Raw genomic sequence first — 17,896 nt, forward strand, 5'->3', positions numbered from 1 at the left:
AAAGTTAAGTAGTGTTTCACAGAGGACAGGTGATGAACTTAAGGCCAACTGTAACTTTCTAAGCACATCTGCACCCTCCCATAAATAGCCCCCACACAGATTGGGAAGTTCAATAGAAACACAGAATCTTTTGAGAAACAAACAACAAACAAAGGTTGTTAACAATTAATCACATCTAACTGCAACGAAGAATAAATATAATAAGGATAAATTTTTCAATCGTTTGCTTAAATTGCACTGTTCAAAAATTCTGCTGGAATCAAAGCCAACTATGAGATTTTCGTCAAGTAGTCAGACAACGGAAAGCAGCTTCTTTTATTTGAAGTGCAAAATTCCTTGCCCTTAAAATAATATGAGTATCTAATTCAGGTGATGGTCTTCAATTTTAATTATCAAATATGTGCGAAGTATCTAAAGAGCCTGTGCTTCTCACATGCAGCTCTGGATGTGTTATCTGTCTAGTCAGAAATGTTTTTCAAGTTTACTTCACCCTGGGAGCAGAGCTCAGGGGCGCAGCACTTGCTGAGCATGTGCAAGGCCCTGGTTCTGATCCTCCACACTGTGACAGACATTAATGTGAACAAAATCTGATCATTTATTCAAAGCCAAATTTATAGGTACAACAATGAGTCTTCAGAGAAATTATACCCAAGGAATGTACCTGAATTTTAAAAAAGTACCCGAATCACACTACATTATTTAAAACTGAGTTCAAGACTCAACATGACTGAATCATGTGAACCATCATTGATACACAATGATGCAGGTTCTGATTGATAGCGTTCACTTACAAACAGGTTGGGACCATCCAATAGGCCTGCAGGATGATGCAGGCTGTACTGACAACATTTACTTACAAACCAAGCTGGGTTTCCTACTGGGCTAAGGAGTTCTTGTCCCACCATACTGATTATATATGTACGTGGAAAGATCACGTGAACTGCATGAATTCTTTCATATACTTTCAGAGTCCTGTTCCATCAGAGGAGAGAGACTTCCCTAGGGGCCTTGCCCTCCTCAAGCATACAATTTGAGCTGTCCATGGTATCGAGGCTTTTAGTGACATCAGAATCTTGGCATCCAGATTCAGGATGCATCTAAATATGTGGTACAATTAAGGTTTAATGGTCAAACTTAGTAGCATATAGATATTCTAAGAATGGAATTATACCATGAGCAGGTCTTTTTCTATGTTGGCCTTAAATAGTTTTCTAGGAAAATTCTGAAGAAGTGCTTCCACATCGTGTCATTGAAGAGTTATTTCATTTGGAAATAGCATCTATTCCTCCTCATGTCTGCCTTTATAGTCATATAAAAAAAAGCAAAAGTGTTCAGAAGTTCAGCCATATTGAGTTTCCCAGCCCTGGTATAGACATATTAAGATGAAAACAGGGAAGACTCTAGCAGGAACACAGGTACACAAACTGTCACCCACCCTGAGAAATCACTGAGTTCCTTCCCCTAAGTGTCTGCTAAGAATCCATTTGCTGCAGTCGACAGACATCTTTTAAGCTTCATTATGGTAAGAAGTCCATAAATACACATATAGAATCTGTACATAGATTCTGGATATTTCAGTGAGCTTGAGAAATGAGAAAATGTGCTGAAAGACCTTTGGGAGTTGATAAATAAATATAATACTTTAAAAAAGAACATCTACATTTTCATTTTTTTATAAATAAAAGTAAAAATCAGAGGGAAGGCTCTTGCATCAACAGGGATGGCCATGATAGAGGATGGGAGTCAGGTCACATGTGAACTATCATGTTTTGTTTGGGCATGACTTCCTACTTCCTGCTCTAAGTTTTGAGTCTGATCTAACTGTGATCTTTGTCAGTTATTTAATGAGGTAGTCCACATTGCCTAGACATTCGCAGTATCTAGTTAATATTCCACAAATAATTAAGTACAATATATCAGTTATATTTTTTCCTTTATGTTTAATGGAATTCTGTGAACATTGCGAATATATTACTTTTAGTGGTACACAGTTCTTGAGAAAATGTCTTGATTTGTTTTTACATTGCCATTTGTGATATTTTTTAGCAGCTTGCTACAATATCATTTAATAAAAATAAAGTGTACTTGGTGATGGTAGAGAAAATATTGTTAGAGACGTCTTGGGTCAGGAAAGGCTCAGTCGCAAGGGTGCTCGTTCATTTTCAGCTGCGTCACTGTGTCACTCAGCTTCCTTTCTTCCGGGAATAACTGTAATATTGCTGCGAAGTTCATTGGACCGAGTAGAACCCTCCGTGAGCTTCACATGGAGGTTGAGTAAAGCTCTTCGATTTGTTTTTTGAAGTACTCTCTCAGCTCAGGTCTCTTAGCCTTTAGGGTTGGTGTCAACAAACCATTTTGAACTGTGAACATGTCACAATGGATGTAAATGGCTTTAACCTAAAAATTAATGCAGAATATATCTTTAATAAGAATAAAACACAGAATTTATCGCATTCATGGTAAAATATAAAAATAAACAGGTGTAAAGGAATAGGCATCCTGACTTTAGCACACCATGCTAAGTCAAAATGAGATTCAAAGACATTTCAACCCATTTGATATGTCTGAAAGCCACCCTTTCCTCTTGTCACCCACTCATCCAATTCATTCGATCACTCAGCAACTCAATAGTCACAAACAGGTTGCTTGTTCTGCTAGGCACTGAGAATACAAGGAGGGATCTTAAATACCAACACCTGCAGTGGTGTAAGTTAGTGTTTACAGAGCAGATAGAAGGACACTGGGAAATTCTTACCATGATATGTGGAGAATGAAGAGCACAGATCTGAGTTAGGGAAGAGCGAGGTATAGTCAGGGAAGGTTTCATAATCGGGTGAGTATTAAAAAAAATAGCAACAGTTGAGGCTGGGGATGGTTCTTAGCTGGTGGAGTGCTTTGCCTACCATGTATGATGCATGGGTTTGGTCTCTAATATCTTATAAAACCAGAGTGTGGTGTCACATAGCCAGCACTCATGAGGTAGAGGCAGGAGGACCAGCAGTTCACCCTTTACTATACATCAAGTACAACTTAAGATACATGAGACCCTATTGTAAAAAAATAGTCAAACAGCAAATGGGAAAATGTGGGTACAAGAGGGTACCACAGGCACAGTCAGTCCTAAAGAACAAAACCAGCAGTTGAGAAGATGCAGGGTTTCCAAAGGGATGACTAAATGGCTTCTTACTGTTACGTAAGAAAGTCAAGTGTGGGAGGAATGAGGCTGAAGGCATAGACAGCCCAGTGGTGGAGACGGTCAAACCTTTATCCCAAACACAAGAGGAAAGGAATGGAGAAGTCTAAAGAGTGCAGTGGCACAGGCTGCTCACATGCACTGTAGAAAGAGGTCTCCAGGAAAACTGGAAGATGGACGTCAGTGTGGCCATTTCTCAGAAAATCAGGAAACAACCTTCCTCCAGACCCAGCAATACCACTTTTGGGTATATATCCAAAGGCTGCTCAATCGTGCCACAAGGACATGTGCTCAACTATGTTCATAGCAGCTTTGTTTGTCGTAGCCAGAACCTGGAAACAGCCTAAATGCCCCTCAACTGAAGAATGGATAAGGAAAATGTGGTACATCTACACAATGGAGTACTACATAGCAGAAAAAATAACAACATCTTGAATTTTGCAGGAAAATGGACGGAGCTAGGAAACATTATTTTGAGTAAAGTAACCCAGCCCCAGAAACACAATTATCACATATACTCACTCATAGGTGGTTTTTAAACATAAAACAAAGAAAACCAGCCTACAAACCACAATCCCAGAGAACTTAGACAACAATGAGGACACTAAGAGAGACTTGTATAGATCTAATCTACACGGGAAGTAGAAAAAGACAAGATCTCCCGAGTAAATTGAGAGCATGGGGACCTTGGGGGGAGGGTTATGGGGGGAGGGGAGAGACGGCGAGGGAAGCAGAGAGAAATGTAAAGCCTTTTAGAAATCAATTTTTTAAAAAAGACAATAGTCTACATCAGTAGTTCTTAGCTCTCCTAACGCTGCCACCTTCTAATACAGTTCCTCATGTTGTGGTGACCCCCCAACCATACAATTTTTATTGTTACTTAGAACTGTAATTTTGCTAACGTTATGAATTATAATATTCATACATAATTATAAATACTGATATGCAGACTATCTGATCTACAGACCCTGTGAAAGGGTTGTTTGATCCCTGAAGGCATTGCACCCATAAGTTGAAAACTGCTGTTCTACATATAGGGTGGAGGCAGACACAGAGATAGCTGAACAGTTCAGAATGAATCGGAGACATGGTGACAAGAGGCAACACGGAGGGAGGCTGCCGTGAGGACTCTGGGTGTCTGCTTTAGATGGCTTCCTGGAGACACTGTAGTCCGCACTAAGAGTGCAAAAAGCAGGGGGAACACGATGAGCTAAACAATGTTCTGCTGAGGACATTTTTGTTTTTTGAGACAGGATCTCATGTAGCCCAGGCTGGCCTTATTCACTGTGTGGCTGAGCATGATCTAGAACATCTGATCCTCTTCCTTTCTCTACCTCCCTGGTGCTGAGGCGACAGGTAGACATCACTACACCCATTTCTGCAGTGCTGTGGGTCGAATCCAGGGTTCTGCGTGTGCTGGGCAAGCACTCTACCAATTGAGCTACATCCTCAGCCCATGCCATGAACTTGCATCAGGTCTTCTAGAGTGGGGCACAGAGGGATCTACCGAGTGTTCTCACTGCTGCCTTCTATGAGGCTGAGCCAGGCTCCTCAGACAAAAGCTCTTTGCAAGGTGAAGTGAGTACATGAAAGGATGGAGGGTTGGTCCATGAGTATCTCATAGAGCTTTTGTCACGTTGGGTTCCAGCAGGAAGACTCCCAGGCAGTTCTCTGAGAATACTGTGTCTGAACACTGGAGTGGTACAACCTCTAAGATACTGTGTCCTCCTAACTGGGACCAAATTGACTTTTGTTGTTTAATGAGTTTAATAACTCATATTATTAAAAAGTGAGCTGGGCTAAATAAACATCATTGTAATACATACTTAAATTATATCAAAATGTGCATGGTGAAATACAGACACCGATCAGGAATAGCCTTATAACCAATATTCATTGAGCATATACCGAGTGCCAGGTGCTATGTTATGTATCAGGGATAGGAAGAAAAACAAATAGCTCTCACTCACAGGGATCCTCCAATTCAATGAGAGATGCCGGAGTCGGACATAACTACTATAGGGCTGAGCGCAGGGAGCCTCTCTGTTTTCCATTCCCCATATCCCCCGTGCCAATAGAACCCTGATCTAGTTTGCGTCCAGAATGCACACCAGGACAGTCCTGCTCTCGGATTTCTCAGCTCTGCTTTGCAGCTAGAGAATAGCCATGAGATCCATATTTGGTCTAAGAAAGAAAACTTTTGCTTCCCTAATAAAAAGCTCAGACATGGCTGCCTCCACCTCCTCTCCTCTTCCTTAACTGAATGTGAGTGGTGCTGAGAGCTGTTACAGCCACCTTGTCACCACGGGGTGACAAGTCAGCATGATAAGAGAATAGAGAGGAGCGGAAAGACAGGAGTCTATGTCTTTGAGGACCTGTACCTACCTGGGACCATCCATCTTTCCACTGATGCAAAGGAGGAAAGGCCAGCAGAATGTCAGCCAGCTTTTTCTGTATGAGTTGACTACATTTCCTTCCTATACACCACATTATTTGAACTGTGTTTCATTTTTACGTTTCTTTTCATTGTTATTACCAAAATACTGGACAGAAACTATGTAAAGGAAGGCCAGTATCTCCTGGCTCACAGGGCTGGAGGGACTGCGTCCCTCATGGAGGAAACACAGTTGTCTCACCGGTGACAGAGGGAAAGAGGTGGCAGCTTGTTCACGTGGTAGCAAACAGAAACAGAGACTTAAACCAGAGCAGAGGTGTTTGTGACCTTCTAAGACCACAGGGACCTACTTCTGCCAGTCAGGTCTTGCTTCTTAAAAGCTCCCTGGCCTTCAAAATAGGTTGGGAATTGAATGTTCAGAACATGACCCTGTGAGAGATATTTCACAACTAATCTTAACAGACGAGGCTCTTTAAAAAGGGGTGCTTGAGGTGAACTTTGACCAGATGTGCACAGTGAGAGAGAGAGAGGTTGGAGCAGGCTGCTCTGTGGCCCTAGAATGTGTTCAGGCAGTGGGAATGGGGCCTATATCTCCCCAGCTACTACAAGTGTGGGCTGGAGCATGTGGTACATATGGTCTAGAAGAGGCAGAACTGTAAAGAGCAGTACATCTTCCCAGAAAATTTGAAGGTAATTCTTGACATAATTTTTAAATGTTGGAAAGCTGAGCCAAATTAAGATGGATCAAGGGGTTGGAGAGATGTCTCTGATATTAACAGTGCAGTGTCCTAGCCAGGTTGCTATTTAGAGGTGACAAAGAATTCTTTGGAAAAAAAAAAAAAAAAAAAAAAAACCTTCATTCTATTCATTGAATTTTTAATCCAAAAACAAAACAAACAAAGAAAAAACCAAACTAAAGCTAAACAAAACAAAAATCCTCAATTACACAAAGAAGACCCCCCGACACCCTGCAGTCAGGCGGTGGTGGAGCGCACCTTAATTGCAGCACTCGGGATGCAGAGGCAGGCAGAGCTCTGTGAGTTTGAGGCCAGCCTGGTCTACAGAGTGAGTTCCAGGAGAGCTAGGGCTGTTACAGAGAAACGCTGTCTCAAAAAAAACAAAAAATAAAGACAAAATAAAACAAAGGCCCCCACAATACTATACTTCTGACTTTTAAAAAGGCTTTTAAAAGAAACTCTGAAATTTTAACCTATATTTTCATTAAATAAATGTCAAATTTTTCAAAGCTAAGCACTAATAGGCTCATCCTTATCTCTAGAAAACTTGTGCAAATGAAGGATGACCCTGACTTAGGTTTCTTTTTATATCAAGCCCAGTGTTTGCCAAGAGGGAGGAAGCAGTGTGTTGAAGCTGCTGGTGCAGATGCCCTGGCTGGCAGTTACATGTTGCCAGGACTTCTATCTGGATACTCAATTTAAATGGCTGAAAATCAGAGGCTCTTGCCTGAGATGGCTTCATAGAGTGTTCCAAAATCAAGTTCCCAGAACTAGGGACGTGGTTCAGCCAGTAAAGTCATCACTTTACAGGCATGAGGACTTGGGTTAAAGCCCCAGAACCCATGGGAGAAGGAGGAGGAGGAGGAGGAGGAGGAGGAGGAGGAGGAGGAGGAGGAGGAGGAGGAGGAGGAGGAGGAGGAGGAGGAGGGAGGGGAATGTGGTGTTACATGCTTGCAATCCCAGCACTGGGGACAGGAAGATCCCTGGGGCTTGCTGGCCATCTAGTCTAGTTCCAGGCTAATAAGAGACCCCATGTCAAGGAAGGTAGATGACATTCTTGCAAATAACACCTGAGGTTGTCCTCTAAGTGCTATACATATGTGGACACAGTACACCCTCACGTACAAAAACATTCATATGAATGTCATTAAAAGGCTAAGTTCCTGTAATTGAAAACTCTCTCAGTTTGGCTTGCTACTCAAAACAGAAAGGATTTCTCAGGACAAGGACTGCAAGTCTTTGTTCCTTAAAAAATGCAGCCTGCCCCCCTCTGTGTGTTATCACACATAAACCATCCCAAAACACTTGAAGTTGTAACAGGTCCTAAGGGAGAAGCTTGGAATACTCAGAAGCAGGAAATATACATGGGCCACTTCCCAGGTGGTATGACATGGGGTATGAGAGTCAAGGACAGGAAGGTTGGGGTGGGATAGAGACAAAGAGGTTTGTGGAGGTGGGGGTGAAAGAGGGGTAGGCAGGAATGTCAGGTGGTTAAGGATGGGGAAGTTAGAGAGATTTGAGTTCTGGCCCCAAACCAACAAGAGAGCACATTTTATGTAAAATGTCATAGAAGCTCTACTTTTTTAAAGTTGGAAATTACAGGGCTGGAGAGATGGATCAAGGGTCAAAGACACTCGCTGCTCTTGCCCAGGGCTAGGACTTGGTTCCCAGCACCTACATGGTGGCTCATAACCATCTATAATGCCAGTTATAGGGTTTCTGACACTCTCTTCTGGCCTCTGTGGACTTTGCATGCACATAGTACACAGACATATATACACAGGGAAAACAAACACATAAAATAAACATGAATAATAACTTTTAAAACCCTTTTTAAGTTTAGGAACCACCATTTTGTGGTGAAACTTTTTAGATTTATTCATTTGTGTTCTTTTGAAACATAGTCTTGGGTAGTTTGGGATGGTCTCCAACTCCCTATATAACTGAGGATGGCCTTGAACTCTTGATCTCCCTACTTCCCCATCTTGGGATAGCAGGGAAACGCCACGGCACGGCTCTCCCACCTTCTTTTGTTTATGAAGTTATTATAATTTTTCCAAGGAGATGCAAAGACTGGGCTACAATGTCTGCAGCCTGGCTGCCATCTCCTGATTTCCCAGTGGTACATGGGGTTGGGGGGGCACTTGGGAAACTGGGGCAGGACTCAGCCACAGAAAGTGCAGAGGGAACTACACGATGCCACTTAGGTGATGTGGAGGCTGTGAGGGGACAAGGGCTCAAGGGGAAGGGCTGAGAACAATCAGCTCCCGAAGCATGATGGAGTGAGCAGCCCTTCCACACAGCTGCCTGCGGGGCTGCCCTGCCTGAACTCATACCACCAGGTTCAGCCCCACAAAGAGGGCCAAACAGGGCAGAGGCCTGAATCCAGCTGGCAATTTTGTCCCTCAGTGAGCAGATCAGAGCTGCCAGGAGCTGCCCTGGGTCCATTTACATTCTTCCACAAACATCCATACAACCAACTCGAGTGACCCAAAGTCTGGGCAGTGGATAAAAAGAAAGAAAGAAAGAAATCAGGTCCATTGTTAATGATAACACTGTGGGCACCAGGCTTTGGGCTGTTTTCAGGAGAGAGTCAACAATAAGGCATGAATTCATTTCGTGAAGTAATTATATACTTTCTAGAAAGTTGTCTAATCATGAGTGTATTAAAAAAGAGAATTCTTGTCAGGTGTGGTGGCACACGCCTTTAATCCCAGCTCTTGGAAGGCAGAGGAAGACAGATCTCAGTGAGTTCAAGGTCAGCCTGGTCTACAAAGTGAGTTCCAGAACAGCTAGAGCTGCTACACAGAGAAACCCTGTCTTGAAAAATCAACAACAAAAAAGGATTCTTAATTTTCATTTATGTCCATGAAGCTGACTTTCCAATTTTATTTACTTATTTAATGTGTGTGTGTGTGTGTGTGTGTGTGTGTATACTTTGCCCACATGTATGTCTGTGCATCACATGCAATGCAGTGCCTGTGGAGGCCAGAAGAGGGCATCAGTACCCTGGAGCTGGAGTTACAGACAGTTGTGAGCCTCCATGTGGATGCTGGGAATTGAGCCTAGGTTCTCTGGAAGAGCAACTCTTAGTCACCGAGTCATGTCTCTAGCCCCACGTGTATGTGAGTATGTATATATGTATGTATGCACGCATGTACGTACGTTTATTTTTCTTTTGAGACAGTGTCTTTCACTGCAGCTCCGGTTGGTCTGTAACTTACTATGTAGGCTCACAGGGATCCACTTGCCTCTGTTTCCTGAGTGTACTACCATGCCTGGCTCTTTCTAACTTTTAATGCATTTTATAGAAGAAATAAGAAAGAAAATGCCACTCGGGAGGCAGAGGCAGGCGGATCTCTGTGAGTTCGAGGCCAGCCTGGTCTACAAGAGCTAGTTCCAGGACAGGCTCTAGAAACTACAGGGAAACCCTGTCTCGAAAAACCAAAAAAAAAAAAAAAAAAAAAAAAAAAAAAAAAAAAAAAAAAAAAAAAAAGAAAGAAAGAAAATGCCTGACATTGGCTTTTTTTTCTTGAAACTTGTCACCAAATTGAGATATCTAGAACTTTCATTAAAAGAAATTATAAAATTTAAACATTGCATTGGAGTGTAATACCTCCAAAGTCTCTATTTATGTCATCTCATGAGAACATGAACCAGGGGTTGGAGAAATAATTTCTTGGTCACAAGCACTGGCTGCTCTTCCCGGGTTCCATTACTAGCACCCACATGGCAGTTCACAACTAGTTGTCTGAAACTCCAGTTCCATAGTATCTGATGCCCTCTTCTGGCCTCTTGAGGCATTGCACATACATAGTGCATGGGCATACATACAGGCAAAACACCTATACACATAAAACAAAAATATATAAGCTCTCAAAAAAGCCCAACTCAATAAATCTGAACTCCTAAAGTTTACATAGGATGATTTATATTCTGGACTTAGTTATGCCGTTCTTTGTGTTTTGAGCTAATCCTTAATTGAGATAGAGTCTCGCTACACAGCTCAGGCTGGCCTTGAATTTCTGATCCTCCTGCTTCAACCTCCCCAGCTCTGGGGCTGCAAGTGTGGACTACCATCCCTTGATGAACTGTTTTGGTTTGGGTTTTGTTTGTTTGTTTTTTGTTTGTTTGTTTGTTTGAAACAAGGTCTCCTGCAGCCTCGGTTGACCTGGAACTTGCTTTGTGGTCGGAATGGCTTTGAACTTCTGATCTTTCTGCATCTACCTCCCGTGCGCTAGAATTATAAGAACACACCGCCTCCATACCTAGCATGTGTGGTGCCGGGGATCAAACCCAGGGCTACATACTAGACAAGCACTTTGACAGCTAAGCCACACCCCAAGCCTCTGCCCATTTGTTTTTGAAAGAGGGAAAAGGCCAAGACAAAAATGGACTGTGGATCAACTGGGACAGCTGCTGTGAAGGAGGGGAAGGAGGGCCCATGTTTGGAGCACACCTTCCCCTGGGCAGGAGCCCTGCTGCTTGTTTTGCTATGGTCAGCTAAGGCTACATGCTAATTCTGTGCTGGGGAGGATGCCACAGAGCAGGGAATGAAGAGAATGAGACAGAGAAAACCAAGACGTAACAACTTTGGCAATAAAACTAAAGACCTCTGGGATGTCACATGACTTTCCTGCATCTGAGGTTACCATGGTGAGGGCAGATTATTAGAGCAGAAACTGCACAAGGCACACAGAAAGTCAAGATCGCTCTCCTCTCATTAACGCTTTAACCAAAGGCAATGGAGAACAGTGGAATTTTAATTGAAGGTTTCTTCTAAAATAACCTTAAGAATATCGCACGCACGCACACACACACACACACACACACACACACACACACACACACACCATCCTCTCAACCCCTCCCACGCCCATCCCTAATGCCAATGTGCAGGGTTTTAGCATTCTGGTGCCAGTCATGCATCCTAGCACCAACAGAGGGCGTGTGTGGCTTAGGAATTCACAAGACTGTCCCCAGGTGGCTCAGAATCTGTCCTTCAAATCACCCCAGACTACAGGGTCTGGAATCACTCGGGGGTAGCTCCTGGACCACGTGGACATGTGATCTAGCCACACAGATCCCCATTAAGGAAGAACAACGAAAAAAATCCTACCAAATTTGGAGACTGAAATAATCATAGTGGCAAAAATGGACCTTCTACTTAGAGTCAGCAGCAAACACTTCATATTCAGCTCTGGCTGTCCTGAAACAGCTGCTGACAAATGAACGCTTGTTTCTCAAACTGGCTTACCTGACATGCAAGTTTCAAGAGGAAAACAATGTCAAACACGGAAACTATTTTAGATTTCTTCGTCTTGAAATTAAGAAATTAAAACCATAGCTGGGTGTGGTAGGTTGCTCACGCTTGTAATACTAATACTTGGGAGACTGAGACAGGAGGATTACAATGAGTTCAAGACCATCCTGGTTTATGTGATATGCAGCAGGCCAGCCTGTCCTGTTTTAAAACTACTATAGCATGAGACCCTGTCCAAAACCAAGAAAAGCAAGAATAAAAAAAGAAAAATTATAAAAATCTTTGTACATAGACATTTTAATTTCAGATTAAGCATAAGAATTGTACATTTAAAACAAATTTAAAAATAGTTCTACACTATCATCAAACCAGCATACAAAATTTAAAAATTCTTCTAAGCCTTGTAGATTCCTCATACTATATTTTTGGGACATTTTTTATGGAAAACATTTGTTTGTTCATTTTTGAGTGTCTCTACAGAACTCTGGCTGTCCTGGAACTTGCTATGTAGACAAGACTGGCCTTGAACTCACAGATATCTGCTTGCCTCTGCCTCCCACGTGCTAGGATTAAAGATGTGCCCACTATGCCTGGTGAAAAGCAATTCTTGAAAAAAAATTGTTACATTTCTCTCTGTGTATCTCTGTCTCTCTGTATGAATGAATATGAACATGCATGAGTGGAGTTCAGAGGTCAACTTTCAGGAGCTGGTCTCTCCGTCCATTATATGGGACTCAGGCACTGAACTCAGGTCATCCAGTGTGGTAAGAAGCATCTTTACTTGCTGGGCCATCTCAGGGTCATCCTCTGCCTACACCACAAAATTATGAAATGCTGATTTTATAAAAGACAATTATTTCAGAATCCAAGGAATGAAAGTGTCTATCAGCATATTACTATTTTCTGCTTGGAACCTTTTTCTCTGTGGCTTTTACTCAAGTGCATAGATGATACAAGAGGTAGGACTGAGCATGCTCAGTGCTGAGTCTAGCTACAGTGAGTCTCAGGGGAACTGAGCGTCCTTTCTTTGTGGGTGCCTTGTTTCCTCCTCCTTTGTAGGAGGCCACTGGGCTGGTAGTAAGTAAGTAAGAAAGTAAGCTGCCAAGAAGGCAGTATCCACAAAAGTAAAAATAAGGTAGGGCACTTGGGAGCCCAGGCAGGCCCACATGTCTACCAGTGACGGCAAGGCTTCTATTTCAGCCCTATGATCGCCTGCGGTTGTAAGGACAACAAGCACAGTCTTACTTGTCCAGTGACCTATTTTAGTTCAGGAGCAGGCAGCTGCAGCTGGCTCGAAACAGGCCTTCGGGAGTCTGTTGGTATATAGCCTCCTAGCGGGCCACATCATAGAGGACAGAGTCTAGGTCAGGGTCACCATGTTACTATGCAAAGGGATATAATGGGTGTGGGGAAGATCACAGTTACCTGTTCAAAAGAATGGAGTCCGCTTTCTTTTCCCAACATCACCAAGTCATTCAGAATGGCTTTCTTCAATTCCTGAATTGAACCATGAAAGCAAAACAATAAGAATACATTTCAAAAATGGGGATAGAAGGAATAAGTTTTTTTTAAAAAAAATTATTTATTTATTTATTTATTATGTATACAATATTCTGTCTATGTGTATGTCTGCAGGCCAGAAGAGGGCACCAGACCCCATTACAGATGGTTGTGAGCCACCATGTGGAATTGAACTCAGGACCTTTGGAAGAGCAGACAATGCTCTTAACCTCTGAGCCATCTCTCCAGCCACAGGAGTAAGGTTTTGAGTTAAGGTTAACCAGTGATGGAGCAGACACATGTTCTCTCAGTCCCTTCTCAGTTGAGGGTAACCTGGTGCCATGCCAATTCCTATCTCTCACCAGGAGAGGAAGGGGTGCAAATGACCAAAGAGGTCACTGTGTTAGGGCATGCTTTATTCTAAGTGTTCTGTTGGTCAGCCTGGCAGTGCTGCCACCCCATGGAAGCTCAGGGCTCAGGGAGGGAAAGTGGAACCAGAGACGCCAGCCTATGTCTGCTGCTGAAACATCGAACGACAATCCCCCTAGACATATGCCATAAGGCAGTTCCGTGACACTAGGAGCAATGGGTGCTCTAAGCAGGAAGAACGGTGTCACTGTTTCCATTCTACCACTGTCTCTTAACTCGGTGCACATGAGATCCACCTTCTCTTGTCAAGGCCCAGAAAGCCTGTGCTCACATCTGACTCTTCTGTGACCCATCTGTGTCCTGGGACAAGTCACCTCCTCTTAGACTGCTCCCTTTCAGGCCAGGGAATGAGAAGGCTTGATAAACTGTGTGGTGTCTCCTGGACCTAAGGATTCAATGGTTTTCTCGATTTCTAAGAAGAAAACAGGAATAACTTCAGCAACTACAAAAAGACCCATGTCTGGTTTAGGGTCCTACCATATGTAAAGTAATACCAGACACTCTATGCATTTAGATTTCACTGTCACCAGCCTTTCTGTCCCCTCATTATGTGACTCATAAAACGCTCAGCAGCCTGTCAGGAAACACCTGGGGGTACAGACCTTATTTGTGCAAAGTTCCTGGAAGGTCCCTTCGATTCCTTTCTTCTGGGCCCATACAGGCATGACTTCAGGGTCGGGCACAACAATGCCGACCAAAAAGGCCTACAAAGCCCACCAGAAAACACAGTCAGGACACAAGCTTTTAGAGTTCTTATTTGTGGTCTGGCATTAAAACTAATCTCTTGGTATTCTCAGACTCCACCCTTTCCTAAAAATAAGTCTTCTGTTATGAAACATTTGTTCAGAGGTTATAAAACACATCTACCAGGGTGCCACACAGTCCTGGCTGATCGCTTCTGACATGGAGCTGCTCAATGGCTAAGCATTTGATCAGTATGCTTGAGGCATGGGCTCAAGCTCTAATACCAAAAGTCAAAAATTAAACACACACACTCATATACACCAGACATACATACACACACATATACACATACAGACACATATATACATACACACAAACATACACACATACACATACAGACATACACACACACATGCACACACACACAGACACACACACACACACACACACACAATTTCTGATATATCCCCTGATTCTCATGTCAGTCTCAGATCTGCACATCTTGGAGGATACTAATCAAACAACTTTATTGATCCAAAGTCTGCGAGTCAAACACATTTCCCAGAACTTCAGAACTACTTCAAAATTATTTATAAAGAACTGTTTTAATTTTTCTGGCTATTCTTTAAAAGTGATTTAAGGTTTAATTATATAAGCAAATGCATAGGATAGAATAGTCAATAACTCTGATATCACAGAATATGTTTTTGGTCTTTCTGACTGATATAAATGATGCTGACCAGAAACATTTCAGTACTGATAAGTGATATTATCATTGGTACATTCCTTGCAACACTATACCCATTTACCTTTACAATTTATTTGCATAGCAGGGCTTAGAGGGTGGTGTATTTCAGAGGCATACTGTCTGGTTAATATGCAGGAAGACCCTGAATTCAACCCACAGCAACACACATGCACACGTGTGTGCACACACGCACGCGCATGCACACACACACAATCAGAAAAAAACAAAAAATACTGAATTTTTATTTAATATCTTGCCTCAAGAAATTCACCCCCTTAGAAGTTAGTGAACATATGCTAAAATTAGTAGAAATGTTTTTTTTCTATGCCTTCAAACAACTCATTTGCCTTAACTGCAATTAACCAAACTCTAAGTAATCAAGATTTCTTTTGTATTTTTGCTTTGAGGCAGAGGCTGGCCTCAAACTCATGATCCTTTTGCCTCTGCTCCTGCATGTACCACCACACCTGGTTCTATGTGGTGCTGGGCACAGAACCCAGGACTTCCTCCTGCATGCCCGGTAAACACTTTACCCAGTGAACTAGATCCCCAAACTCCACAATTTCTCTTTTCTAAAGGATTTTTCCCCCTTGACCTGAAATGCATGGATAAATCCTGGCGGTTTGCTAGAAATCACAACCTCGTCTGGAGTTCTCAGCAGGCCAGTATGTGCAGGAGGGCTGGAGCACCATCGCTCACCTTTAAGCTGTCCCCATGGACATAGATTTGTGCCACAGGCTCACTCCGGATGTAGATGTTCTCAATCTTCTCTGGTGCAACGTATTCCCCTTGAGCAAGTTTAAATATGTGCTTTTTCCGATCGATGATTTTAAGCGTTCCCTCCTGTGGAGTTGAACAGACAGCATCCTAAGACTGCACTCCATTTCCAAGCTGGAACCCCGCCTCCTCTGTGTAGACTTACCCTGTGTACCCCAGCACAAGCTGCTCCGCTCTGTGTTACAGAGATGTTGCATGGAGCTTGAGGGAGCCGTCACCCACCACAGGTGAGTGAGTGACATGCCAGTTCTGAGCATTGGCCATCCTTTCTTCTGGATCAGCCTCACCAGACCCTTCCGTTTCCCCAGCCACTCTCACCCCAGAAGCAGGCATTCATCTGCCTCTGCTCAGCTCCATCTCTGCCCCATCAGGGCTCCTCTTGCCAAGGTCCATGATCCAGCTCCACTTTCCCTCACCAGCATCTCCAGGTTCATTCTCTTTGACCTCCCTAGGTCTATTGCCCCAGCCACTGCCTCAACCCCGGAGTGCCCTTGCCATCTCCTGGTGGATGGCAGATTCCTCTTCTGCCACCAGATGGTGTTGGAAGCCCTAGTCTACTCAGTACCCACTGGCATGGAGGGCTGGTGCCAGTGGCCTCCCAGACCCTGTTCACCTCACTGACCCGGGACCTTTTTGAGTTCCTGGGTTGCTTAAGTGGATGCTGTACTTTCATTATCTCTGAGAACAGCACACCAGGGATAACCATTTCCATATGCCAAAGTTGCTAGATCACTTCATTGACAAGCTCCTAGATCTCACTGCTGGTCAGTGACTCCCATCAGGGTGTGAAGATCTGTCTACCCAGAATACAGCTCACCCAGAATGAGGCTCCTGGAGATCATTCTTCTCAAGTCTAACCCAGCCTGGGGGTCGTCCCTGTTTGCTTCACCTCTCTCTCTTGGCTCAGACCCATCAATCCTCACTCACAGACCCCTCTCTCACCAACCTCTTCCTTCTCCCATGGACACTGTACCTTGAACAAACAGACAGACCCCTGTAGTCCCTCACCCCCACTCTATCTGCTTATCCTCCAGGGCCAGAGCAGTCTCTCCAGGAAAGAAGAAGAAAGCAGGCCTGTGTTTCTCAACACTGGGGCTGGATCTCCCACACTGCCCTTATACTAAGCTTCTTTGGTTTCCATTGCAACAGCTGGCTGCTGTCACCTCTGTTCCTCTAATTAGGAAAATGGGGGTCAGACACGTTAGTTAACTCTTCCAACAGCCAAGTGGCTAGGGAACAGAGGTCTCAGGGTTGAGAGGTTGGATTTACTGGATTAGAGGACTATGCTTTCTTCTTCATCTATTACTATAAAATAATATTTTTTTAGAACACAAATACCTCTTAAATATAAGCATTGAAGCCTTTCACATGGTCTTCACGAAAATGGGGTGGGGGATGACAAAACACCACTCGTCTATTCATTCAAATAAGCTGACACCAAAACCAGGGTCGTTAAAAGAAAAATTACAGATCGATCTTGTTTATGAGTAGAAACAAAAAGGCCAAACACAACGTATAGAAAAATAGTGTTCACAGCTAAGATGAAGTTAAACCATGAAAGGCAACTGGCCTGACATGAGAGACAGAAAGAATAAACACTTATTTCAAATGTAAGAACAATTTCACATTGAAAATAAAAATATATGCTTTCCAGGGAACACAATGGGGATTTGTCCTTGTCTGCCTCCAGCATGAGAGTTTCTCAAGGGCCAGTGCACAGGGCCCAAGCAGAGGCGAATTGGCTCACCTGGCCCCAGAGCCTGTGGAAGGGCTCAGCATCACTCATGTGCCTGAAAACTCAACACTTCGATTCTGATCAAACAGCAGCAACTTTCCAGACACACCAAGGAGGCCCCCTGGCTGAGTGACACTAGGCAAGGGCTCTGGGTGTTGGCAGCAGGATTTTTTTCCTTTGTATAGTTGTCTGATACATGCCAGGCCCTGTTAAGTGCTCATAGCCATGATCTCATTTGCTCCTAGTGGCAACGATTGCAGAGGCAAACGATGATATTATCCTTATTTTAAAAGTAAGGGAATGTGGGCCAGAAGGATGGCTCAGTGGATAAAGGCACTTTCTGTCAAGGCTTAGGACCCGAGTCTGATTCCCAAGATTCTCATGTTAAGAGGAGAATTAAAACATGCAAGCTGTTCTCTGGCCGCACAGTCCCCA

The 17,896-nt window shown here is 43.4% G+C and overlaps 1 protein-coding gene across 4 annotated transcripts in view; it reads right to left on the reverse strand.

Annotated features, from left to right (window-relative positions):
- Positions 1-2,259: 2,259 nt before the first annotated feature.
- Acsl6 (acyl-CoA synthetase long chain family member 6) overlaps positions 2,260-17,896 on the reverse strand; it is a 42,081-nt gene continuing 26,444 nt past the window's right edge. For all 4 annotated transcript variants that reach the window (XM_038326437.1, XM_038326439.1, XM_038326440.1 and 1 more), the window contains 4 exons: positions 15,649-15,792; positions 14,120-14,221; positions 13,014-13,085; positions 2,260-2,397 (listed from right to left, as the gene is read on the reverse strand). In XM_038326437.1, the coding sequence (XP_038182365.1) occupies positions 2,260-2,397; positions 13,014-13,085; positions 14,120-14,221; positions 15,649-15,792 (456 nt within the window). The remainder of the gene's footprint in view (positions 2,398-13,013; positions 13,086-14,119; positions 14,222-15,648; positions 15,793-17,896) is intronic.

Source organism: Arvicola amphibius, chromosome 4 (assembly GCF_903992535.2).
Source record: "Arvicola amphibius chromosome 4, mArvAmp1.2, whole genome shotgun sequence".
In the NCBI taxonomy this organism is placed as follows: Eukaryota; Metazoa; Chordata; class Mammalia; order Rodentia; family Cricetidae; genus Arvicola; species Arvicola amphibius.